The sequence below is a fragment of the Henningerozyma blattae genome, chromosome 2, assembly GCF_000315915.1.
Source record: "Henningerozyma blattae CBS 6284 chromosome 2, complete genome".
NCBI lineage: Eukaryota > Fungi > Ascomycota > Saccharomycetes > Saccharomycetales > Saccharomycetaceae > Henningerozyma > Henningerozyma blattae.
Window position 1 is genome coordinate 693,460 of NC_020186.1, and position 27,164 is coordinate 720,623.

Consider the following 27,164-nt stretch of genomic DNA (forward strand, 5'->3'; position numbering starts at 1 on the left):
ATGTAAACGATGATATGTTCAGTAAACTCATTAAGTGTGCGGAGGAGGATGCGTTGAAAAACACTAGGATAATGGGTATAACCTTGAGGAAGAGTTGTATAGGCGAGTTTTCCAAGCGGGCACCAGAAGGCAGTGCTTAGAGAAAAGTCGTCGTCAATGGGAATTTGTTCAAAAGCTTCCTTTAAATCAATTGTAGTCACGTATGGGTGGTTTGACAATAGTAGTGCTAACTCATGGCAGTTAAGCTTTAGCGTAGCATCAGGGGCAACGTGCTGGTTGAGGTGGCAAAGGTCTTCAAGTAATCATAGAGATATGTTGGGTTTCTTCTGGAAGAATATAGGGTTATTGTATGGTGAATTAGTGTATTTGAGTTTACCAGCGTTTACCATTTCACGGAGAAGGACTTTAGCTGGAGCATTATACGCAGGGGGGATGAGGTATGGCTTCACATTCCATGGTGTGCAAGGAATGAAGGGGGCAGATACAGGTGGAATGGAGAGTATATGAAAGGGATCATTTGGCCGGTCGAGTACAGTAAGCAGTTCATGAATACTAGCGGCTATGATATGCAAATTATTCGCATGTGATTGTATAATGAGAGTGCGCTCTTCAGGACTGAAAGAAGTAGGTTGTGCAGAAGAGACAGTAATAGCGTATACATGGGATAGTCAAGTCAGTTGCTGTAGTGTCGAGAGAGGAAGTAGATAGTTGTTCAAGGGTTGAGTTAAGACGGAGGTTAGGGTCGAGGAAGTTAGCTTCTTCAGGAACGATTAAGGGAATAGAGAAGCGACGACGGTCTGTTGTGAATGGCACAGTGTAGTAGATATTGAATTGTTGAATGCCAAGGTTAGGTTCAAGGCGGGAGTGCGTGAATATGCCATAAGAGGTTAATAAGGCAGAGCATAGAAGGGCTTGGCACGTGTCTAGATGGGGAAAAACGTAAAATGTTGCAGTGAAAGTGGTTGAGTCCATTTTGAAAAGGATGTTAGTTTTGTAGTCAAAGAATGTATTTAGCCCATTGTATCTCCAGCCAGTATGTTGGGTGGGGATAAGTGGGAGCTTGAGAACGTCTGAAATGGTAGTAGAGATAATGTTTACTTTACTTTCTGCGTCGATGAGACAGTTAGAGATTCGTTGGTTGTTGATTTCAATAGGGACATAGAGTAGAGGACCAGCAGACCTCGTGTTTTCGAGAAGTAGTTGATCATTGTCTTTTTCAGGAGATGCTGATAGGGCATTGATCATTACCATGTTAATGGACATGGCGGATGGTGGTGTGGGGTCTGTAGCAGTATTTGAGGGGTTGTTGTGAGGACCTTCGGTTGCGTGTTTGATGGGTTTGATGTGAGAGATTAGTAACGTGATGATCCTTTTGTTAAGACCAAGGATAGTTGAAAGGGGAACAGTAAAGTCAAGCACAAGGATAGAATCAACAAGCTCATTTTCTTCATGTTCAGTGAGTTTGAGGTTGCTGAAGCTTCTGAACCGAGGGGTTGGTCCAGTATAATGGGATAGATGGATAGTGGGGACAAAATTGCTGGTGGCTGGAGTAACAGGCTCGGAAGAGGTGAATGGAGGGTTGATGTCAGTCATGGAATTGTCAAGAATTGATTGTACAATGCAATTGGTGATAGAAGGTGATGGAACAGGGGTTTGAGTTTTACTGTAACATGTATGGTGAAGTATTTCGCTAACATGAGAAGAGGCTTGTTTAGCTTGAAGGTTGCTTGCACGAGTAGATACAGCATTGACAAGGGATGCTTATGATAGGTAGTCAATAAGTAGAGCTTTGTTATTCATTACATTGAGAGATTTAGTGGCCATTATTACCACAGAAGTAGCAGGTAAGATATTGGGATAGTGCATTTGATCCAGGGTGACTAATCTAGTTGATAGATAAGGAAGCTCTTTGATAAGTGAATTTATTGATGCATTTTATTGATCCCCAGTATGTATATATTACCCATTCTATTTATTAACTACAGATCCTGGATACGAACTAACTTAAGATTCCAGGATGACTAAAACCATAAATTAGCTAATAGTTCATCAGCGAACTAATTCAGCTATAAAACCATTGCGAGGATATAACCTAAATATAAACTCGACACCAAGGTTAATTAAGATACATAGGTAACCAGCTAACCGAACCAATGATTAAAAATAGTTTCTTTAGAATCCTTCCTATAAGGAAAAGAAGCTGACCATCAAGTAAGACGCTGACACCTCCACCCTCCTTCCATCATAATCTCTAAACTTTATACTACTGGGAGTAGCAAATCTTAAAATTGTTACACACAGCAAAAAAAATAAATCTCCTCGACGGGGAATTGAACCCCGATCTGGCACGCGACAAGCGCCCATTCTAACCATTAAACTATCGGGGAAAATTGAAAGAAGTAAAGCACTCACGGTGGGGGTCGAACCCACAATCTTCTGATTAGAAGTCAGACGCGTTGCCATTACGCCACGCGAGCTCTATTTCTTGAATGGTATTGCATAGAGATCTGACTAGTATTTTACAGATGACTATAACCCTGATTATTCTTATAATTATAACTTGCTTATCTTATTTTGTGTAATTCTATATAGATGCCTCATGGGTATCGCTTTATATACAAGCGAGTTTACGTGTCGCAACATGTTGACGCGAACGTCTCTGATTTAGTTAGGGCTTGTATGCTCCTAACCCTTGACACAGTGTACTGACAGTATCACTATGTCACAAACGAAAATACTTTAAGGTGTCTTTAAAAATTGTGCTTGTTAGTTTCTAACTCATTTACAGATAGTATAAGTAGACAAGACAGTGGGGTATTTATGGCTATTATATATCTAAAGAGCATTAAATTTTAGAGGGAATAATCACAATTTCATTGAATTAGGTCTCAGGAAAACAGTTTGACAGTATTAAGCCAAATGTTCTCTTTGAATTCCTTTGTAAATACAAAAATTTAGACAATAATGTTTACAATAGTAAAAATAACAATATTGTTGAGCGTAATACATTTTGCACTAAGTGACATTTTTAGATAGCCTGCACTTCTTGGAATATAACTAGAGCTCGTTTTTATATACTTTTGAAGTTCTATATACCTTATCTAGCTAGTGGGGGGAAATTGTAAAAACGAAATATACTGTAAAGTTTCGACATCAAAACTGGCATAAAAAGGAGAATAGTACTAATTTTGTCATATAAATTTAAATCTATTCTATCTCAGTAAATAAGGATTCGGTATCAAATAGATTCCACCATATCTTGAGGTTTTAAAAATTTGGGGAGGTCTTACTTAAATTCTTTGTTGTAGCAATATCAACTATAATTTAGTATCAAAGATCTCTGAGCTACCAATTTCGTAGATAGATACATTCAAAGATTCCTTCGAAATATACTCAGTATTACATAATTTTTTGTTATTGGCTTGGGCATTTGTTCTCAGAACAAATCATTTAATTGTACTTGCTTACAGGATAATAAGTTTTTTTTTGCATTAAAAAAAATCTATATATCTACATTTAATAATCTTGAAACATATGTTCTTGCTCTTATTATACCCAGAAAAAGATTACTAGAGATTGTCAACACCTTTTTCTTTGTGGTACCACCTTAGAGCTGTTATTTAAAAACTCAGTAATTAATTAAAAACTTAAAAAAGATTTCAATAAATTGCTAACACTTTTCATCCAATATATTTTTAAAAATTAACATCACCATCGCAACCACTACAAACTACAATAGTTCAGCCTTAATTTTAAGAAAGCGACAACTTTTTATTAGATGGCTTAGCAATATTAAGAAAATTCCAGAGAATATAATATTAATATTTCCTAATTAACTCTAAACATATTACAACTAAAAGTTTTGGAAACAAACATACTTTTTCAGAATTAAATGATGAATATTATTAAAATTATTATATAAATATTAAATGATTAATTATTAATAGTGTCTTGAATAAGAATTTGTTTTTTAAATAAGTAAATGAAAAAATAGTATTTAAACCATTTTTGTTTTATCAAATTGCACAATGCTATTATTATAACAATATCTGCTAAAATGTCGAAATTATTACAGCTATTTAACCCAGATACATTAAAGATAGAATCAACAAAAAATAATAGTATGTTGAATAAAAATGGTTTGCATCTTGCAATAAAACTAAAGAGATTAAAATAGTTCATTAAGAGATATTGCCCAAGGAGAAATAAACCGTGATGGGTAAAAAAATGGAAAAGTTTAAGTTCGGTATTATTTTCTAAAATGTCATTTTTTGGCAAATTTTCTCTAATTACAATATCAATAAAAAAATAAAGTGGGTTGGGTATCAATTTTTGTATTGCGCTTTCTTGGTCTGTCTTATTTCTTATATTTGAAATATAATAATTATATATAGTTTTCCTTTCATTTTTAAAATTTTTTTCCTGTCTTTTCTAACAAGTTTAGATGCATTAACTTTTCTCCAAATTTTTTCTGGGGCAGTATAAACATCAAAATGCATGTAGCTGTTTGATGTCGCAAATCTTACTTGCTTGTCATCGAAACTTGGTAAGGTAAGCCTTTTGTTTGTAACAAGACATTTTTTTCTTTGAAAGCCTTCCGAAGATTCATTTTCGATCCCATCATGTGTTATATCTTTGGAAGTGGTATTAGGAGGCATTTATATTGTTCCCGTATTAATCAATTTTACTAATCTTAAATATGTGTAATTTAGTTTTTTACTTGTTTTATTTTATTTTATTTTATTTTTTTTTATGTTATGTTATATTTTTTTTCTTTATTGGTTTTTAACATTTACTTTATATATTTTAATCCAATTGCTAAAAAAAAGATAATAATGATCTATATAGTCTTAAATATCTAAGAACTTTTAGAAATATAAAACTCATTAGTTATTCGTCTTTTATTACAATAAGAAGAAAAACAAATTTAAAGGGCATAGAATGAAAAAAATAAACATACAAAGGTATAGTGTTAAAAAGAAATTTCAAATAAGCGTTGAAAGAATTTAAAAGAAAAAAAAATAAAATGGACAAAAAAAACATCGAAAAAACATTTACATACTTTATTAGTGGCCTGTTATTAGAAACATCCTCACACAATAATTCCTTACAAAAAATAGGGGTGTGAAAAATGAAAAAAAAAAGTAATTCAAATGATCAGATACTTCTTTCCTCCATTAAATAAGACCAATATTACTAATTATCTTTGTTATCAAATTAAGGTTCAAATATATATATATATTCTTTTATACAAACGGCGTATTATAATACAATTCTCTACTCTGCAGTCTAACCGTTCAAAAGTAATCAAATCCTAGACATAAGTATAACCTAATTAATAATTTCAGTACCATTATAATCGGCTTAAATCCTACTTAGTCTCTTACTGTTAACTGTCGATTGTGATTAGTATTATTCCTTATTGATCCAGCATTTCTTTTTGTAGTGCCCTTAATTTAAGCGTGAATATTTCCATAATTAGCTTAACATTTTTTCTTCGGATTAACTATTTCGCATTAATTATTTAATTGATATTCCTAAACAGGAACGGGGGAATTAATCCCAGATTTTAGAATTTTGCGCCTAAAATACATTGGGCAAACTTGGAACAATACGATAGGAGATATAGAGAGTCCATCATTAAACAAAACTTCATGACGCTCATTTGGTCCATGATGACTAACTCATCTAGTAGTTTCGAAATTCCAGTTGACAACAGGAATGTGATAACAATTGTAAATTGACCCAAAAAGTCTTGTATATATTTTTGTAGTTGTAATATACGCTTACATTTAAAAAAATATCTTGTACTATTTCATATCTGAATACAGAACCAAATATTTAGAACAGTTAAAACAACCATTTAATTATCAAAAAGATGACTTTAAAATTACCTTTCAAGCAAATGGATGTATTTACAAATACTCGCTTTAAAGGCAATCCAGTGGCAGTTGTAAATTGTTTAAATATTGACGAATCTGAAATATCTGATGAGCAAATGCAATCAATTGCTACATGGACTAACCTTTCAGAAACAACCTTTCTCTTTAAGCCTACTTTACGCGAATGTACCTATAAGTTGAAAATTTTCACTCCAGCTAATGAATTACCCTTTGCTGGTCATCCAACATTAGGATCGTGTAAAGCTTTTCTACAATTCACTAATGGTAATGAAATTAAAAATGTTATTAAACAAGAATGTGGCGTCGGAATTGTTAATTTAACAGTCGATGATGGCAAGATTTCCTTTGTGTCTTCTTCTAATACTTTTGAACCAATCAATGACCAAATAGTTGAAGAAATTAGATGTTGCCTAGATACTCAATTTATTGACACACCTCTGTTATTACATACAGGCCCTGAATGGATTGTTTGCCATGTTAAAGACGCACAAACTTGTATTGATCTCAAACCAGATTACCAGAGATTAAGAAATATAACAAAAAAATACGGTTATACAGGTGTGATTGTTGGTGGTGCAAAAAACAATAGTAACATCAAAGAAAAACTATCTTATGAAATGAGGGCATTCGCTCCAGGGATTGATGTTCCTGAAGATCCAGTATGTGGTAGTGGATCGATTGCTTTAATAGCTTATTTGCAAGGGTTATATAAATTCCAAACCCCAATGAACGTTGATATTACACAAGGCCAATGTGTTTCAAGAAAAGGTGAGATTTATTCCTCTATTTCATTTGATGAGAAGGGTATTGCTATCTTTTCTTCCGGTGGCTCTGCTCTATGTATCATCGATGGTACAATTAATATCTAATTGAGTCAATCAAAATTTAAAAAAAAGTAATGAATAGCTATTAGAGTAATGAAATTTCAAAGGATAAACACTTGCATAATAAACTTATAAAAGATAAAGTCCCCTACAATTTAAAACAGATATAAATGAGTTATTATGTTATCATGTATATAAGACCTTGTTTTAAAAGATATATTTATTCGTAATCTATTATTATAATATTATATTATTATATTCCTATATTATTATATTATTATATAATTAATTGTTAGTTAAGATTGTTTTGCAACAGTTAATAAAGCATTTTCGAGATCTTTAATCAAATCTTCAACATTTTCGCAACCTACTGAAACTCTAATTAGGCATTGATCAATTTTATCATCACTCATGGCTCTCCATTCGATTAATGATTCAATACCACCCAAGGATGTAGCATGTTGGAAATATTTTAAATGCAGTGGTAATTTCTTACATTGATTAATGCTATTTAAAATAATAGAAAATACAGCACCATGGCCACCAGATAATTGCTTATTAATAAAAGATTCGTTTTGTAAAGAGGTATGAAAAATTTCTTTCAATGAACCTTTCAATGATTCTTTATGATTATGTAAATATTTAACAATCTTTGTTGCATTGTCAGATTGTTTCATAATTCTCATTTCATAAGTTCTTAAAGATCTCAATAACAAATAACTTTCTAAATTACCAATATTTGTACCTAAGTGGATTCTATCTTCAATCAATTCATTGGCTTGCTCTTTAGTTTTAACAGCTAGAACACCAGCTAATAGATCTGAATGCCCACCAAAATATTTAGTAGCAGAATGTAAAACTATGTCAGCTCCGAAGTTCCAAACATTTTGTAAAGGAGGAGGAGCCAAAGTGGAATCAATTGATAAGATAGCACCTTTAGAATGAACTCTATCAGCAAGAGCTTTTATATCTGAGGCAGTACCAAATGGATTCAAAGGTGATTCCAAATGAACTAGATCACCAGGTTGAGCAAATTCTTCAATTTCGTCCAAAGAATGCTGTTCTAAACCATAATTTCTAGTTATTAAATCAGCAATAGCATGGACACCAAAATAACCCCCATCCATAAAAAATCTCTTTGGATTATAATGACACATAACTGCATGGAAGGCAGAACAACCTGAATTATAAATAACTGCATGACCACCCAATAAATCAGAAAGAATACTTTGTACCCGAGAACTATTTGGATGAGATTCTCTTGAATAAACTGGAGATTGCTCAATACTTGCTAAAAAATCATCGACTTCATTAGCTGGAATTAAATTGTTGTTATCATACCGAAAAGTACTAGAAACATTAATTGGTGGAGCAACATCGGTCACACGATTGTTTTTGTCATCACTATGGATTAATGTAGTAGCCAAATGAACCATTTTTTTTAATTGTTTATATTATGATTAGTAATATTTAAATAGTCAGCTGATCTAATTATACAAAACTGTTTCAAAGTTTCTGGCTTGATAGGATCATGGAATAGAAAGTTAAATTAAAGAATTAATATGAGCATTATATTGTCGAAAGAGAACTTGCTTATATACGTTTCAATAGACCTAGTAAAAGCAAAGAAAACACAGCCAGATCAAGAACTTGATATAATTAAGCTAAGCTCATCGACTTGTACCATATTCAGTATTTTCAAATTTTTCATCCTTATAATTATCGCTTATATTTCTCATTATTCCCTTATCTATTCTTTTCTGTCGCTTATTTTTCTTTTTTCTTTTTTTATTCGCTTATGATTTTCCTTTTTTTTACAGATTTAATAGAGAATTCCTTATCATATATATAAAAGGTTATCGAGAGAACTTCTATTGCTAAAAGGAAATAAGGATAGTTGATGCTAATAGTTATTAGGGAAGGATTGTTTTGTATTGTCAAAAGAATTTTTACATACAAATATGCCTAACGTTGTTAATATTGGAAGGCATAAAATCTGAAAGTTAGATATCCAAGATTCTTCCTGTTTATGGAATGCTTAGTAGACCCGTTGAACAAATGATTATTATTTGTATATATATTTTCACATATAATTTTCATAATCTAGAATTTTTCATACGCTCAATTCATGTTCAAACTAATAATTATTAACTTTCAACCACTATTTTTGGTGCTTACCATGCAAATTGCTTACAATATGCATCTTACAAAGAAACGGTATAGAAATTTCGTTCTCATCACCTTTTACCTTTCATTCTGTCTACATGATCTCTATAGAACCAATGGGACTAAATCATATATAGTATATAGAAAGATCTAGAAGTTTATATTATCCAGGTAAAGTAAGAATAATGATTACTTCTTTATTATTCCCAATGATATTCAGTACCTTCTGAAGATATTGGTGATACTCAAAATACAAGTGCACTACTACAACAGATCTACTAGAAAGATATTGTTTCTAAAAAATTCTTAAGTTAGCTCTCGGTTATAGTTTCTCTGTAAAATTTGTCTTCTCGCTTGATTTTGCTACTTGAATTTATTCCCCACAAATTACAGAATCATCTGTCCGACCCACAGGAATTTTCCACTGAAATAAAAAATATTGAAATATCTAGAGGAGTTTTTTAAATTATTAAATATAAACATGCTATGGCAATTATGATAAGAATAGGCACGTATGTATTTCTACAATGGTAGAATTAGGAAAGTATAAGAGAAGGATTCCTAGGAATATTTTATTCACGTTTTATATAAAAGCAAGCCTGATCTTTGAATGCCAAGCAATAAACTCTTGATAACGGTCTAAAACTTAAAAAAAACTAGGTATTCAATATGATTTCAGAGAGTGCATCAACTGCATTAGGTACGGTTGCAACTGTTTGTTGGTGTGTACAATTGATTCCTCAAATCTATTATAATTGGAAAAGGAAAGATTGTACTGGTCTTCCGCCTATTATGATGTTTCTTTGGGTTGTATCAGGGGTACCATTTGGTATCTATTTCTGTATTAGTAGAGCTACATTGATTCTACAAATTCAACCTCATCTATTTATGTTTTTTTGTTGCATAAGTTTTATTCAAACTTGTTACTATCCTCCAGCAAAACTACCCAAATGGAAAATTGCGTTAATTATCGCCTGCCTTGTCATATTTACAGTCTCTACAGAGATATCCTGTGTTTTAGCACTAAGACCATTATATGATAAAGGAATTAAATGGCCAGATTTAATTTTTGGTATAATTGCAACAATTCTTTTAGCAGTTGGTTTACTGCCCCCCTATTTTGAACTGGCTAAGAGAAAAGGTGAAGTGGTAGGTATCAATTTTTTATTTTTATTTGTAGATTCATTAGGAGCATGGCTCTCAATGATAAGTGTTATTGTTGGAAATATGGATATCATGGGCATTATTCTTTATTGTATTGTTGCAGCTTTTGAACTAGGCATATTTACTTCACACTTTATTTGGTGTTGTAGGTTTAAGTGGTTTTCAAAAGAAAAAAATAGTGATACTGAGAATAATCAATTGGATCTTCAGAAAGAGGAAACAATTAATTGGGAAAATGAGGAGAATGCAGACGACGTTGAAAAAATAACAGAATTAATAGATTTTACAAAGGAAACAGAAACTATTTGTGACGAAGATACTATTCTTGAAAATCAAATCTATAGTGACAAAAACGATTCAGCAGTGGTTTCCTATCAAAAAGCAGAAACAATGAAAAGTTTAGAAATAAAAAATAAAAGAGAAATTAAGTAAATATCCAGTTCTTTCCTTTTAGTACACCAAGTAGTAACAGTTTATATTATCCCTCGAATATTAATTTTCACCATGAAGGGAATGATGTTAAAGTGATAACCATTATATCTTACCAATTATCTACAGTTTCTTTCATAAATTATTAATAGGAACAAAATCTTGAATATACAATACGAAAACATATTCTTTTGCTATTAAATAAATAATATTATTAAATAATTTAAACATGTATTGGGCTTAATTAACAAAAATTACTCCAAAACTAGCATTATACAACAACATATAATGGACTTATTTTTCTGGTATAAGTGACTAGAGTAGTGAAATTTGTTATTACTGCCTTGAATACTTTGTTAGAAATTTATCTCTCTTTGCTGAATAACTGAAAACTAAATATTAAATCTGAACTAAAAACATCAAAAATACACTAAAGACTCTATGAGAAGATTAAAAACTAAGAAAATAATAAATTACAGATATTCTATTAGATGTCTATATTGGTATTAGAATATACGCTTAAAAAAATAGTATTTATAAAGTTTATGAATGATATTATGCAGGTAAAATTGTAATATCGGAATATTTTACAAGGAAAGAATGCAGATTGTGATTATCAACCAATCTTTTAATAGAGGCTGATCTATTAGGTGCCAATGTTTTAACCAAAGAGAAGAAAATAATCAAACGATTGAATACTTCAGGATTTGATACCCAACCTAATGGTGTATCAATCACTGATTCATTTGCTAAATAGCTAGCTAATGAAGACAATAAGTTTTCAATATATTCACATGCCTGAGTATTTGAAATATCAAGAGTTCCAAGAACATTAATGTAATTACCAAATACATGGATTTCATTTCTAAATTGATTATCTTTTTCAAATTCAAATAGTTGTTCTTCTGTAGTTTCAATCTCCAAAAATAGTTCATGAAGGCCATCCAGATAAGTTCGAACTTGTTGCCAAATTAGGTCATATATCTCCTCTTGCGTATAAATAGATTTCATATGCATAATCACTTTATGTGATGTAATACACGAACTCATTTTATTTTCCCAAGAATCCAATTTTAAAATATTTTTATTTAACCAAAATGCAGCAGTATCTCTTACATCTTCATCATCATCAGTCAACATTTCGTGGATATGGAAAAGGATCTTGATTGTTGAAATTTTTGTATACATATTTGTTAAACATTTTAGACCTGATAGCCGTGAATTCGTTGGTTTATCAACTTTGACTAAATCCAAAGCCAAATTTAAGATAGATTCCATTGCTTCTTGAGTAACTACAGTACCCAAGGCCTCAATTGTAGCCAGACGTAAATCCTCACTGGCGGTAGATGATAATAATTCCATTAAGGAGTCGACATCTAATTTGCTTTCAGTCTTTTGAATAGCTTTTAAAATTGGCTTTTTGATAGTTACCATTGTGCTATCAGAGTATAGTAGATGATTCAGATCTTTTAAAATATCATTATTGCCATTCAATATATCCTTGCTATTTTCTTGTAAAATAAATTTGACAGCAATGTCTTGAACTTCAAAAAACGAAGAGTTTAGGCCCAATCTACAGAGATCCATAATGCTTTCCTTCTTTTCGTACATTAGTAAAATTTTCAATACAAGAGCCAGGCATAACTGCTTACTGCCATCAACTCTGTGAATGATACTATTTTCAATGAAGTAATTACCTAATTTGAACAAAAACTGAGAATTTTGGATAACCAAATCAGAAGAACCATCTATTAATTCTAATAACAAGTCACAATATGCATGCCCGGTAATAAAGGACATATTGTTAAAGAGCAATATATTATCGTATTCAAGGATCGTCTTAGTAAGTGGTAAATGATCCCAATTAGGCATATCTGAATTTAAGGCAACTATCATATTTTTTATCGCCATTAAATGTCCATGCAATTTATTTTGATTATTTTGTGAACAAGTTTTAAGTAAGTCAATGATATCTGATTCATGATCTTTAGATAATGCAACAATAGTTCTCGATGCCATATCTCTGATTTTCCAATTTTTATTTCCAAGACATTGAATAACTCCTTTTTTAAAGATATCCAAACCATCATACCCAGGGGTTGGCTTTAAACGCAATAGTAGGTTTAACACTAAGAAAATAGATTCAATACCTGCTGAAGATTTTAAACAGTTATTAGTCATATTTGAATTCGAATTTTCAAGTAAATCTAATAAAATATCTCTAACACCGGGGAATTTAGAAAAAAATAAATGTGCACTCATGTTTTTTCCAACTTTACCAAATATTCTATTTTGTAAAGAAGTAAACAACATAATGGAACAATTTCTCAAAGCCCATATATCAGAAGTAAAACTAGATAATGATAGCTGTAAAGCAATTGGAACATACGCTAAACAATGTGATGCAAGTTTTGATTCAATAAAAATAGCTCTCATACAATTGAATGCATTAATTTGAGGGACATCAATTTTATCTTGGAAACCAACTATTGGAATAGATGCAATACGTATCAGGTTTTCAAAAACATAAGTCAATTGAGATCTGTCATTCTTTGTTTCTGTTGACAATATAGTAGTAATTAAGAACGGAATACCACCTGATCTTCTGGTAATATGTTGCGTTTTAGTATCTAATTCATTAATAATTTCTTTTAGCCAAACATCTATTTGTTTAGGGTATTGCTTTCTCGCTCTATTACAACAAACTGTTAAACTTGGCAATATAGATTGGAAAGCACCGCTATGACGAATTGAAAGTAACTGTGATATTAGCAGATTACCAATTCGCACTAATTTATCATCCGCCATTGGATATCTAGTCAATAAAGTATTTAATAATCCAGATGCTTCTTTAATGGCTCTGAAGGCATAACTAGTGATTTGTTGATCTGATATTTCAGAATCAATGTATTTTTGAGGTAAAATACCATCTGAAGCATCATGACAAAGAACATCTTTAACAGTCTCCCATTGAAATTCCACCAAAGAAATGCTATTTTTTACCAATTCACCTAATCGTGGGTCGTTAATATCAAAGTTATATTGAGCTAAGATAGAACGTAATGCTGTAAAGTAACCACCTACTGGATCGTTTACTGCAGCGACAAAGTCATCCTTAAAATGCAAAATTTTGAAATGAATATCTCTCTCAGTACGACAAATAAATGACTCTTTGTTGAATGATGTCATGAATAAGAAATCTGCAATAGTTGCACCAATATCTGAAGTTTGGAAAACTGATAATTGCTGTTTAGATTCAGAGTATAATTTTTGCCAATCAATTTTCGAATATAATACACTATCTATATCACTTTGAAAAGCAATTAATAAAATATATTTGGCTTGCTTACGAATATCATCATATGAATTTGTCAAGTTATCTATCAATAATCTTATTAATGCGTCATCATCTAATAAGTTGATTGAAAAGGGATATTCTCTTCTATTTCTTTTGTCTAAGAATTTTTCCGCAATACTTCTATCTAATCCTGTTTCAATGAAAATATTCAAGATTTGGAAAGCAAGATCATTTCTTTGATATTGTGTTCCTGGACATAATTGGATTTTTAAAAAATCTAATAACCAATATAGAAAATCACGTGCAATTTGAACCTCATTCAATTTTTCTTTTTGCTCTTCAGGTAATTTATTTGCTTTATTCAATTTCTTTGCATCTCTCGCTAAACATGCACATGAATCTCTTACTCTTAGTATAAAATGTTTAAAGGCACTTGCGAAATAATTTCTTGTTTCCACTTCGGTATCAACAAAGAATATAGATAAATTTCTCTTCAATAATTCGAAAATATATCCTTTAATTGGCTTTGATTTTTTAACGGAGAATGTTAGTAATTCAAATGCGGGCAATTTGTTTTCATCTTGTTGTAATAATTTTTCTAAAACTGCCATTGAGATTAATTTATCATCATGGAAAGGTTCTTCTTCTATATCTAACTCTTGACCGATTTTTAATAGTGATAGTAACTGGGATGGCTCATTGGTAAACAGATCCTTCATAAACAGAGAAAAAGCTTGACGTGGCATTAAATTGAATATTGGTCTTAGAACATAAAATTCAATTGATTTGGAGAATTTAGGTTGAGGTAAATAGTTTAATACTTGATTCTTCCAGATAACCATCCATTCAGAAATTTTTGATTCGTCTTTATTATAATGAATATTAAAAATATTGATTAATAAACTTGTCAAGCATTTACCAATTGGATTGGAAAGAGAATCGGACCACATCAAGGATAATGAAGATTCAATAAAGTTTGACTTATATTCTAATACACGATACATATCTAATTCATCAGATAAAGATTCAATCAAATAATATTGAACTTTCAAAGTTGAAGGAATGTCCAAGACACGATCTAACCATTTGCTTAGTAGAGCAACTAATGATTCATTGGAATATATGATCTTTAACAACCTTAGCAATTTAGTAAACATATCTCGCAAAGCATTTACAAGTCCAGAGCCTCCATCTGCCCAGAAATCAACTGTATATTGAAATATACGTGAAACATTTTTTTCATTTAATAGCTGGCTACGAACAATTTCTTCGAACCTAGTGGTATCTAATTTTTTGGTTTGAATAAACTGGGTAGTTCTTAAAGTCCACAGCGAGAATGCGTCTGTCACAAAAGGTCTTGAAGAATCTGGAATATTATCTACCTGAGACGTTAGTGGCTTTAAAACAATGGCAAATTGTCCGATGACACTAGTCAAAACGTCATCAATATGTTCTGGATTTTTCAATAATTTTGAATGGTTATACTTGATTAGAAATTCTTTTGTATTTTTAACATTTTCTGTCAAAATTTCTGTTTGCTCACTCATAATAAAAAGAAAGTATAGATAACACGAACGATACTTTACTTGTAGTAAGACAAAATTTTTTTTTATAATTTATTTTTAATATTTTAATTTTTAACAAAATTTTATTTTATTTTTATTTAAATCGACTAATCACTACGACAGTGAAAAGAAAACCACACTTCTAAAATTTATCAGAACGTTGTGAATATATAAATGTCGAGTTTGGATAATTTATTAAATTCAAGATTTCAAAATCCGAAACATTCTAAAACGTTTTTAACTCGTTCAGTATTTTTGCTTAAAATTAAACTTTTTCATTCTTTTCTTTTCAAGTAGCTCATCGATTTTTCCGAAACTTCAATACCCAAAACAATTCTCGGAAATATAAATATTTTATGACAATATGAGTAAACTCAGCTGGTCCAGCATATCTTAAATAAACTAAAAACACGATGATTGTCCTTGCAGGAACACACCATAGAGTGTAAATGCCTACGGAATATGCAAGAAAATGATTGGCATATATTATGAGTACAATACTGGACTTAGTGTGGTTCGAATAGGATAGCATACTATATGATATGACCAATCAAAATGTAAAAAAAAACATATTAGTATATACATCAAAAACAGTAAACTATTCTTTTTGCATGTATATCTTGAGTAGTATTTAAGACAATGATATTCCATATTCGAGATATATATTTATCAGGACATTTGGAATCACGATTTGACAGAGTCATTTTATCAACGCTGACCTCCTGACTCCAGTGAATACTTTTATCCTGCGCCTAGTATCTCCCAAATCAGTTAAAACTGAAGGTACCTGTGGATGAAACAACAGAGCATGACAAAACTTTACTCCAGCTATTTAAACAGATAGGATTAAAAGGACTAACGTGGTATATATTTTCTGACGATCTGTCATCTTTGACTGTGTACGACATATTCTCCGTAACTTATTTCTTAACTGAACCTTCTCAAACACTTACCAAGAGCATCTTACTTCTTACATTTTTCTTGGCTCGACTCATTTTACACATTTTTTTTATTAATGTGACTAAAAAATAAGGACTATTTAGGTATTTAAGTTTAGAAATTTCCCGGTTAATGAGCGTATGGGAATTACCACTTCTGTATAAATTCTAGGTTCAGATTTATTAACAAAGTCAACTTGATTCTTAGAGGAATTACTTTAATTCATATGTCTATATTTTTACGTACATTCTAAACATACCGTTATTCTCTAAGACAGTTTATGAATATTCTAAGTAACGCTATAAAATGAATTTCCGATCTGAAGATATAAATATTTCTTTTTTTCTTGCCTTTTATCAAGGGGCTTAATGCTTAAATTGTACCAGAAGCAATATCATCCTACTTACATGAATCAGTTGTTAAATAATATCTGCTATAGATATACTGATGCAGAATGCCTCTAAATTATTAATTTTCAAGAAAATATTAAAGTAGTTTTTTTTTTAATTTCTAAAAAGATACATAGAAGCTATGCTAGTAGCAGTTCGATATTAAGTAAGATATCATGAGTACGTGTATTAAAAGATCATTAAAAGAGAATTATGAATATCTATGAATGTATTTTCTGGTAATAGAAATAGAAATAGTGATAGTTATTTATTAAAAGTTTAAATAATAATAATAGTAATAATAATCAGAAAGTGAGGTAGAAGTGAAATATTTTTGTAAGATTTTTTTTTTAGTTTCCAGTGGGAATTTTTATCTTCATTATATCTTGTTTGTATAGTAAGTTGTATATTTTTTTGTTTAATTTACTTGACTGATAAATAAATCAATATGGCTAATTAAATATTCCATTTACCAAGTTTATTCTTTTTAATTTTCGACAATCTGTCAAGGATCGTAAATAATTCATTTGAACCAACAACATGTTCTTTTGCATTTGTAGAAGTTGAGTTACCATAAACAATACTATGCCCATATTTCAAATCACATTCATTTAATTCCTTCTTGACAACTTGGAAAAGTGGCTCACTAACAGGGGATGAAGAGCCTGTAACACATAGGAAATCCACATGGAATTGTGATATTCCCTTGGTTTCGAAATAATCTGTACGAGGCTGTTGATTTTGTAATTCTTTCAAACCACCAATAGCTGCTGGTGTAGTTGGCAACGAGGTTCTATCTATATCCTCAGTAGTTGAATTATAAAATTGTAATAAGAAACTAGCAGCCGATTGAACTAAATCTGTTTGTTGAACAAACACTACATCATCATGTAAATATGCATGTATTCCCTTACCATCAAACAAGGTGTTTATATGAGTCATTGCTTCACCAACGACACTAGCCACACGCTCTTGATCTAAAGCATTTTCTGTATGAAACCTAACCATTGATTCTGAGATTTTATAATAAGAACCTGGTAATCTTTCCACTTTATCATCAAAAATCTTGACAACTTCACTTTTCCAATCCACTTTTTCCACAATATTATACCATGACCCATTTAGTCTGACATATGCCCCATTTTCTGCAATTAAACCAAGGTTTAGTACACGATTGTATAAACTTTCGGTTGTACCCTTTGAGAAAGAATTTATAACATAAACAATATTATGAATACTTAATTCATTCAATATAGCTAATACTCTTGAAGTTGGTGGTTGAGATAGTTTCAAAATAAACATATGTTTTTTAGAATCCTTGTAATTTTCAATAATTCTATAAGAATTCAAATAAAAACTGGTTAATCTTTCTTTATTATTGTTCCAAGATTTATTAATAAATTCAATTGAATTGGTTACCCAAAGGTCAGAATCATGAGCTATGACATTTTTAGACATTTTTTTCCAATTTCTTCTCTTTTCTTGTTCAGACATTTCAAGACCTCTTTTAATAGCATTTGCTAGACTTTTGACAGCCCATGGATTAATCAATATAGCACCATCTTTTAATAATTCAGCACTGCCTGTGAATTCTGATAATAGTAACGGGGCATTTTTTTCTTCAGAACAACCAACAAATTCCTGTGCTGTTAGATTCATTCCTTCTCTAAATGCAGTAATTAAAAATGCATCAGCTTCACAACTTAAAGCTAAGTACTGTGCAAATTCTAAATCTTGGTGTAAGAATACAACATGTTGAGAGTTAGCTAAATCTGAAGATAATGCATTAATACGATCTACAGTTAACATGACTTTTTTCTCCAAATCATCATCTTTTCTATATCCAATACAAATTTGAATCAAAACAACACGATCAATCCATTCCGGATTTTCCTTTAAGAATCGTTCATATGCTAACATTTTTTCATTCAACCCACGGACTCTATCAAATTGGTCACGACAGATAATTAATTTTTTACCATTCCATCTTTCTCTGATCAATTGTCTCCATTTTATAGTCTTATCCGTTTTCATTTGTCTTTGCAGATGGAACATATCAATACCAATAGGAGTGGATTTTACGCTAATGATCGTGCCATTATATTTAACTTCGTCTTTCCCAATATCTGCCACTAAGATTCTATTAGTTGTTTGTAAGAAATGTCTTGCATATTCTTTAGTTTGGAAACCTACAAAATTGGCACCACAAATACCTTCTAAGATTTGATCTCTTTGGGCTAAACATCTAAAGACTTCACTACTTGGGAATGAAACATGTAAGAAAAACCCAATCTTAGCATTTGGCAATTTTTTCCTAATCATTAAAGGTACTAACATCAAATGATAATCATGAATCCAAATGGTATCACCAGGTTTATACATCTTGACAATCTTATCAGCAAATTTTTGATTTAATTCTTTATAATAAGACCAAGAATGATCTTCAAATGCCTTTGATAAAGGATTATCAGGAATTTGATAATGGAAAGTTGGCCATAAAATTTGTTTTGAGAAACTTTTATAAGCACCTTTAAAAGTTATATCATCTGAAATAACTGAATATGAATCATAATCTTCTTCTAATGAATGGATGATATTATCAAGGATATCCTGGGGGACTTCATCAGTTGGTATACCAACAGTACCCACCCATTTGACTGGCTCGATAATCGTTTCTTCAATGACTGCGGTTTCAATAGCGTTTTTAAGACCACCATTGCCCTTAACTGCAGTGACAATTCTCCAAGGGATACTTTTAAATATATCATGAGAATTATTCAATACTGAAGCTTTTAATCTAGCACTCTTTGAATAACCACCAAATTTAGGTACCTTATTTTTTACCGAGCCACTTGATAATTGAATATCTGAAGGGTTGGCACCTCCAACTGTAGTTTCTTCCTCGTATTTACTACTCACAATACTTTCCATTGAACGATTCAACTCCTTCTTAAAAATAGTTGAACTAGTAGGTTGTTGAGGTTGAGGCTGGTGCATTTTAGAAGTCGAACTTAGGGAAGTTGTAGTTGTAGTACCAGTGTTTGCAATAGTAGCTGCTTTATTTAACCGTCTTACGGAGGGGAAAGTGGAACTGGTATTATTTTTAGACTTCCCATAATTAAAGACGGTAGAGTGATGATGATCTAAAAGAGTTTTAGATTTAGGAGTAATTACAGCTGAATTGGAAGAAGTAGGGATAGGATAATGTGTAAAAGAATCCAGAGAAGTTTGGGAATTATTTTTAAATAATGATTGGTACAACAATGATTTATTAACATTTTTCAAAAGGGCTGCTGTTGAATCCGGGGTGAATCCAGTCTTGGAAATGTCTTGAGCTTGATTACTTGGATTAGCATTTTGATTCGGTTGAGTGATTGAATTGATAGATTTAGGGGAATCCATTACTTGATCTTCTAATTGAGAATCAATGTTATTGCTTGTGGTTGAAATAGCAATATTTGTATTCGAGGTGAAAAACTTATCAACAGAAGCATTTCTACTTAACGAATAGATAGGGTGCACTGGTGAACCTAATGCACTTGCATGTGTGGTCAAATTATCCATAAACACTTTAGAAGAGACCATATCATCATTATAAATTGGATATTCTTTACTGGTATTTGTTACTCCAGTGGATGAAGTAGTAGTCAACTCTTTGTTGTTAGATGTTGGAACAGGAGAGAGTTCTCTTGAGAAAACTGGCGACTCAATTTCTCTCGAGCCCATCTCTCTCTGTTTCTTCATCAAATCTGGGACATTGGTTGAAACTTTGACTAGATTTGGATCGATCAAATCATCCAAGGCATCGGCTTGCGAAATGCTCAATTCGAATTGAGGCTGATAAGGTAAGAATAATGAACCTACGATAATAGTCATATTTGAATTTACCTTGCGTACAGTTGTAATTGGTTAGAACTCTTGTGTATTTGCCTTATTTTTTTCTTTTTTTGCCTTCTATTCTTTTCTTTTTTTTTAGATATATATGTTTTAGGGGTCTTCAGATTATCCAGTAGCAGGAACAATTAGTTAAGTGCGTCTATATGTTATTTGATATTACAGATTTCTTTACTATACTACCAATTGAATTAGTCTTAAAACAATTAAAGGCTATTTATTATATTAAGACCCTAAATGATCTACTAATAGAAAATGTAAAAAAGAAAAGAATAGGGATCGCCCGTATATATATATAGGTCTTTTTTACCCGAGAATCCACAGTATACTGTTTAAGGGGAGTGAGGGGACTAGTTTGGGGGGTCACAATGACGTGGGGTACACCGGGTAACTTTGGCGAGGCACGTGACAGGGGGTTCAATTGTAAAGGTCAGTCATCTTAGAAAGACTAAATGTTGAGGAAAAGAAGTAGGTACTTAGTGGAAAATATCAGTAATTAACTAACTGTCTATCCTTATTTATGCACAAAGAGATATTAATTTTTGACAAATGTGGCGAGGAAGTGTAATATAAGTAGTATAAAGTGTATAGAATATAATGAAATTGGAAGGAGCAGAAAGAGATCAAACATTTACATTGGTTGATGCACATTGCCATTGGAGTACCCAACACAAGGAATGTAGTGCAAATGTTACTGATATTCAATGGCAACCTCAGTTACAAGGCTTGGAATTTAATACAATTACCAAGAGGTGTGTCATGTCAACAAATCAATGGGATTGGTTATCAGTGAAGAAATTGGCAGAATTTGATGATGAGCAATTCAAGATCGCCTTTGGTATTCATCCTTGGTATTCACATTTGTTTAGTACCGGATCTGAGTATTCTACAACACTCGAGAATAAACGAAATCATTATCAAAACGTGTTGCAATATAAATCCAGTCAGCAGGAGGAATTCGATTGTCTTATAGAGACACTACCACATCCGCTTAACGTTTATGATTATATAGATTCTCATTTTAATAAAGAGCTTGTATCATGTATTGGTGAGATAGGGCTGGATAAAATATTTAGATTACCTAGAAATGGATATTATACGTCTTCTTCAGAACCTCAACAATTATCCAATATTAGAGTCAAGATGGATCACCAATTAAAAATCCTTAACATTCTATTGGACTTATCTATTAAATATTCTTTACCAATATCTGTTCATGATGTGAAAACGCATGGGGTGATCTTTGATGTTTTGAAATCTCGGATCTTATCACAACAGCATATTATGATTTGTTTACATTCATTCACTGGCACTGCGGAGTTTTTAAAGGGTAATTATTTACGTGTGTTTGGTCAAGAAAGAATTTTTATATCTTTTTCTAAATGGATCAACCTTGATAAAAATTTAAATGTTTTTCAAGAGATCTTAAAAGTATTGCCTAAGAGATGTATTCTTACGGAAACTGATTATACTATTGATACAAATGATAGACAACAATTGGCCCGAGATTTATTGTACGTTAATGAGCAATTAAAGATTTATTTGGATTTGGAATCGTTGGAAGATATTACCAATTTGGTTAAAACAAATTACATAGCATTTCTATCTATTTAATTAATTAATTAAACTTTAATATAAAAATAAGACCATTCAAAAACTTTAGAAAAGTGCAAACAACACTTGTTGCAAGTGTTTAGAAAACGAAAGGCAATAAATATCTGAAAATAAAGAAAAAAATATTATTATACATAAATATATTGGGAAATATATATAAGTAAATACCAAATATGAATTTTATTATTCAAGATATAAAATTCTATTTCCTAATTTATAAAATAAAATGGGTATAACCAATCGAATTGTTAGATATTTATGGTCTTTATACATAAAGCATTATATATAAAAGAGAATATATCATGAATAAATTGTCAGCCTTTTATTTGACATCAAATCTTTGTATTTCATACACTTCTGATTCATACTTTAAAGGGTAGGAGGGTTCGGTTTCTATATTTTTAACTACTAATTTAAATAGATTTATTCTTTAAATTATGACTGACAATAAAACCAATACAAATGATTCTAACGTCGTACACAAATATATTGAACTATAATAAATATACCAGGCTTATATAAATAAACATTTAGTGAATAACCAATTTTATGTTACATTATAATGACAATCTGTTCTTGAAGAATACTATTTTATTCTTTAAAATAAAGTATAAATAATTTATGGTCTAGTTTACCAGCTATTTCCAATTGGCCAGTATAGTAGCTATCTTAAAATCCAGTCGATAAAGCAAATAATACGAGAATAGGTTAAATTGTTTACTAATTTTTATGTAATTATTCAGATACTTCAACTAAGAAGTGTAATAACCTCTCACAAATTTTTCATTAATTTATGAAAAGCTATTATGGATGCTATAAAGCTTGCTTTATTGAACGAGCTTTTAGAAATTTTTATGTGTACTGTAATAGAACAGCGAAAAACCTGTTAAAATTTTGAAATAACTGTGAATGATAGTTAATATGCATAAAATCAGAGACTCAATAAAACAGATTACTGTACCATAACAAAGGAGATAAAGGAGTAGATAAAAAAAAAACTAATCTTACTAATCGATTTTGCTAGTGAATTTGACATAAAATGGGATAATGCAGAGATTTGTATACTAGAATGGGGGAGGGGATAATCCATTTAAGTTTATTTGATCTGTTCGTATAGATGGGCTCTAATGCATCATTATCTAGTTTACGAAATAATTTCAACAATTTCTTGTAATATTTTTGAGGCATCGATTGTTTCTGTAGTTTTAGATAACAATGTTTGAAAAATAATTGATTAATCCTAGATCCAATGTTTTCCAAGATGTATTGTACCTGAACTAACTCTCTATTGAAAAAGGAAAAATATTCTTCTGAAGACTCTTGATCGGATGTTTTGTAATTTTTCCCAATTGAAAAATAAGCTGCGTCATATAATCCTTCATCTGTGAAATCTGTATCTTCCTTAAACTCTATTATTTTTGAGTGAGAAGCCAAGTTGATTATTGATAGAACGAGTGGTATGAAGTTGTACAACTGACTCACTTTCAAAACGTAAATATGGGAACCTGATGTGTAAGACTCAACCCATCTATCTATTCATTTCATCTAAGATTTTATTGTCTAAGATTTAATTAATAGGTTGTATTTCTGAGCGCCACAGCTGCAAATTGGCGATTTATATGGACAAGCTTATTTTCTTTAATGGACGCGTTAAGAATTTCGCTTCGTGTTTACATATTTATATATATCAAAAACAAAAGTATTAGTAATGATTTACATTTATTTATTGAGGTTTTCTTTTTATTTTATTTTTTTTCAATTGAAGAGTTACCATCAATTAAGCAATACAAAAGAAAGAAAAAAAAATGGACAGTAGCACGAAAGAATTTGCTGGATTTTTATTAATCTTATTCATATTTGTGAGAATTTACAGATATCAAAAGAATAAGAAAGATGTAGAATTGAAAAATAATGATCGATTGGAATCATCAAGAGAATTGGAATATCTAAAACAGGATATTAAACAAATAAATACAGCTTCTAATGGAGGTAAGAATGAACCGATTAAAAGTGCATTATCATCCGGCTCTAAAGATAAAGAGAAACCCAAAAAATCAGTGTCTATTCAAGAAGCCCCATTAAAGAAGAAAAAAGTTTTCAAAAGAAAAGTAACTCAAGATATGATAGAAGTTGTTCAAACGTTAGCTCCTTCTTTATCTGTGGCTCAAATCAGATATAGTTTAAAACAAACTGGTTCTGTGGAAACCACTGTAGAAGATTTCTTATCAGGTAAGGAAATGTTTGATCCAACAAAGGACAAAAAAGTGGAAAAAAAGGATCTACAAGAAAAGAATATTGAAAAAGACAAGAATACTACAAAAACTGCTGAAAAAAAGAATAGCTTTTATTTTTTTTCTAATTGTATGTTACTTTTTTTTGCTTTTTTTATTTTTCACATACACATGCATCATAAATACGTAAATAAATACCCTATTTGTCATTTAATTATTCATATTACGTAAATAAAATTCCTCCAATTTTTTCATATCATTGAACATTACTATTTTCAGATTGAAAATTGTATCCTGGTGTTTTTATATAATCCAATTGTGAATATGATCCAAAAGTGGTTCGTATTATCGGCCCATCTTTAACATCAATCCAGTTCATTGATTGTTTAATTAAATTTGGTTCTGTTGCTAAAGTTTTGCAAAACCAATATTCTTTTAATTCATCATCTTTGGCCTTTGTCTTTCCAACTAAATAAAGATCTTCTAATTTTTTACCAATGAATTTCCCCTTTGATTCTCCCACAGGTATTACTTTATAAACAATTGATGGGATTTTCCCTACAGATTCGAAATTCAACGATATAGCTGTAATTTTAAATATAAAGTTTAAAAGATTGTTACGTTTGGAATCCTTGGGAAATTTCATATTGTTAATTGAATTGCGACAAAATGTTTTATCATCAATTATTTTAGGATCGCCATTAGAAATAATTTGCGCACATATTCTTCCAGATAATACATTCCCCGGTACAGTAATTGGAATATACATCGGATATTTATTCAAAATTTGAGTGGGATGATATTTTTTAATTTTTTCAAATAGTTTATTGTCCAACTCGATAAATTCTTCTGTGAAATGAACGCCATGAAAAAATCCACTTTTAATACCAGACCATTTCAATTTAAAAATAGGTAAATCGTTTAAATTTTGTTCAATACAGATTTTATTATGATTATCAAACATTTTCTCGATGATGGCAATTTCATCTTCATAATGTAATAAAAAATTTTTAGCAGCAACGGGAACCACAGTTCCATGCCAAGATGCAGAAGAGACAGTATGCGACGCTTTCAATGATAATTTGGTTAGAAATGCCTGGAATTGTCTAACATGATGCTTTCTGTCTTCATAAATAGTAATTTCATTTAGGTTATTCTTGATGTTTAGGGACTCTACTAATGAAGTGATTACTTTTTCTTTATAATCAAAAGTATTCATATTACAATTTTTTTTCAAACAAACAGCATTAAAGATGAACGCATTCGTAGTATCATCTTTTAAAAAACTAGCATACTGTAATCTTTCAAATAACTTATGGAATGTATCATGTTTTCGACCAGTTAAAATAATTGATACTGTTGTAGGATCTTTATGTGCCAATTGAGCAGATTTTAAAAGCAACTTATTCCAGAATATATATGGCGAAATTTCAGAGGTTGGGTTCTCACATAGAGCGCTACATCTATCAAAACTGTATTCCAACGTTTCTAGAGTCGACCACCAATTACCACTTTTTAGTTTGTCTCGACTATTTAATAATAACTCTATTAGTTCAGGTGAAGACAATTGTTCATTTGGTTTAGGAGAAGCATATAATGTATTGTCAAAATCATAAATGATTAAACGTTTAATTTCGGAAGGTGGAACTTTAGGTAGGTTCAAGAGATCCGGCACACTATTCCATTGAATTAAACATTCGTAATCATTCAATTTACACTCTTCCATGACTGATATTTATACTTCAAAGAGAAAACAACACAAAAGAAAAAATAATTAAATAAATTAGAACAACCCCTTTTACTTATTTTAAAGAGAAAAGACAAAAAAAGTCTATTTATATTTTAATAAATCATTTGACTTTTTTTTTTTATTTCTATTTTTTTTCCCCACTTCAATTAGGTCATCACTTTTTTTTTCTATTTGGCCTTGAAAAGGATTCCTTACTTTGCTTATGGAAAACTAACAATATTCCTAACAATAATAACAATAATTAAGATATACCTATAATTCTCCAATGATTAAGATCGAGAAAAAATCAAAATCAAAAACGAAGATTCAAGGAATCGAACCCGAGATTTTAAACAAATACATCAACCCTAACCCTAATATCTTACCCAGTCTTCACATAACCCTAAATAAACCTCAAAAAAAACCAGCCACTTAAATTTCGCTTTCCTATTTTAGCCATTCCCAATCGGATCATCCCGGCCTGTTACCTAATCAAGAATATAGGCACGAAGAAATTCGCGTATTGCCATTCTCGCTCCTACAAAATTTCCATATTGGTCAATTCGTTAAAAACCCAATCAATAAATTAAAAAGACATTCATTTACTAAAAAAGAAATATATCCAAAAAGAAAAAAAATAAAAAGAAAAAAAAAAAAATTAAAAATAATAATAAATAAATAAATATAATCAAAAAAATTTTCAACTTATTGGAACACATCGGTTAATGATCTAAAATTCTAATTTATCATACCTAGAAACAATAATAGGAAATTCTTGAGAGAGACACTACGACTAGAAATGCACCTGGCAGGTAAAAAACTCGAAAGGCTGACAACCTTCAACATATTGTTTCTTTACGGCATTTCTTTGATTGCTAATCAGGATATCCTTGTGCTACTATTCAAATACGTGCAATCATCGTCTTCCAATGGTGATGCGATTGGTGTAATATATATTAGAAATTGAAGTGGTAGGTACGAATTGACCTTTTAATTATATTTTTTTCATGGCGTTGCTT

At 30.8% G+C, this 27,164-nt stretch overlaps 9 protein-coding genes and 2 non-coding genes across 11 annotated transcripts; 4 read left to right on the forward strand and 7 right to left on the reverse strand.

Annotated features, from left to right (window-relative positions):
• Positions 1–609: 609 nt before the first annotated feature.
• Positions 610–1,593, reverse strand: TBLA0B03000 (uncharacterized protein; the record flags this gene model as incomplete). Its single annotated transcript, XM_004178613.1, has 1 exon — positions 610–1,593. The coding sequence occupies one exon, from the start codon at positions 1,591–1,593 to the stop codon at positions 610–612; it is 984 nt and encodes a 327-aa protein (XP_004178661.1).
• A 722-nt stretch (positions 1,594–2,315) lies between these two features.
• On the reverse strand, positions 2,316–2,387 carry TBLA0Btrna7D. Its single transcript has one exon. It is a non-coding gene; the product is annotated as a tRNA-Asp (tRNA).
• An 18-nt stretch (positions 2,388–2,405) lies between these two features.
• Positions 2,406–2,477, reverse strand: TBLA0Btrna11R. Its single transcript has one exon. It is a non-coding gene; the product is annotated as a tRNA-Arg (tRNA).
• A 3,401-nt stretch (positions 2,478–5,878) lies between these two features.
• On the forward strand, positions 5,879–6,772 carry YHI9 (Yhi9p; the record flags this gene model as incomplete). Its single annotated transcript, XM_004178614.1, has 1 exon — positions 5,879–6,772. One exon carries the CDS (start codon positions 5,879–5,881, stop codon positions 6,770–6,772), a length of 894 nt encoding a protein of 297 aa, XP_004178662.1.
• A 251-nt stretch (positions 6,773–7,023) lies between these two features.
• Positions 7,024–8,163, reverse strand: TBLA0B03020 (uncharacterized protein; the record flags this gene model as incomplete). The annotated part of the gene is made up of 1 exon (XM_004178615.1): positions 7,024–8,163. The coding sequence occupies one exon, from the start codon at positions 8,161–8,163 to the stop codon at positions 7,024–7,026; it is 1,140 nt and encodes a 379-aa protein (XP_004178663.1).
• A 1,399-nt stretch (positions 8,164–9,562) lies between these two features.
• On the forward strand, positions 9,563–10,489 carry ILT1 (Ilt1p; the record flags this gene model as incomplete). Its single annotated transcript, XM_004178616.1, has 1 exon — positions 9,563–10,489. One exon carries the CDS (start codon positions 9,563–9,565, stop codon positions 10,487–10,489), a length of 927 nt encoding a protein of 308 aa, XP_004178664.1.
• Positions 10,490–11,041: 552 nt separating this feature from the next.
• TRM732 (tRNA methylation protein TRM732) lies at positions 11,042–15,331 on the reverse strand (the record flags this gene model as incomplete). The annotated part of the gene is made up of 1 exon (XM_004178617.1): positions 11,042–15,331. The coding sequence occupies one exon, from the start codon at positions 15,329–15,331 to the stop codon at positions 11,042–11,044; it is 4,290 nt and encodes a 1,429-aa protein (XP_004178665.1).
• Positions 15,332–17,133: 1,802 nt separating this feature from the next.
• Positions 17,134–20,553, reverse strand: TPS3 (trehalose 6-phosphate synthase/phosphatase complex subunit; the record flags this gene model as incomplete). Its single annotated transcript, XM_004178618.1, has 1 exon — positions 17,134–20,553. The coding sequence occupies one exon, from the start codon at positions 20,551–20,553 to the stop codon at positions 17,134–17,136; it is 3,420 nt and encodes a 1,139-aa protein (XP_004178666.1).
• A 615-nt stretch (positions 20,554–21,168) lies between these two features.
• On the forward strand, positions 21,169–22,185 carry TBLA0B03060 (putative endodeoxyribonuclease; the record flags this gene model as incomplete). Its single annotated transcript, XM_004178619.1, has 1 exon — positions 21,169–22,185. One exon carries the CDS (start codon positions 21,169–21,171, stop codon positions 22,183–22,185), a length of 1,017 nt encoding a protein of 338 aa, XP_004178667.1.
• Positions 22,186–23,990: 1,805 nt separating this feature from the next.
• TBLA0B03070 (CUE domain-containing protein) lies at positions 23,991–24,647 on the forward strand (the record flags this gene model as incomplete). Its single annotated transcript, XM_004178620.1, has 1 exon — positions 23,991–24,647. One exon carries the CDS (start codon positions 23,991–23,993, stop codon positions 24,645–24,647), a length of 657 nt encoding a protein of 218 aa, XP_004178668.1.
• Positions 24,648–24,672: 25 nt separating this feature from the next.
• Positions 24,673–26,142, reverse strand: TBLA0B03090 (uncharacterized protein; the record flags this gene model as incomplete). Its single annotated transcript, XM_004178621.1, has 1 exon — positions 24,673–26,142. One exon carries the CDS (start codon positions 26,140–26,142, stop codon positions 24,673–24,675), a length of 1,470 nt encoding a protein of 489 aa, XP_004178669.1.
• Positions 26,143–27,164: the final 1,022 nt, after the last annotated feature.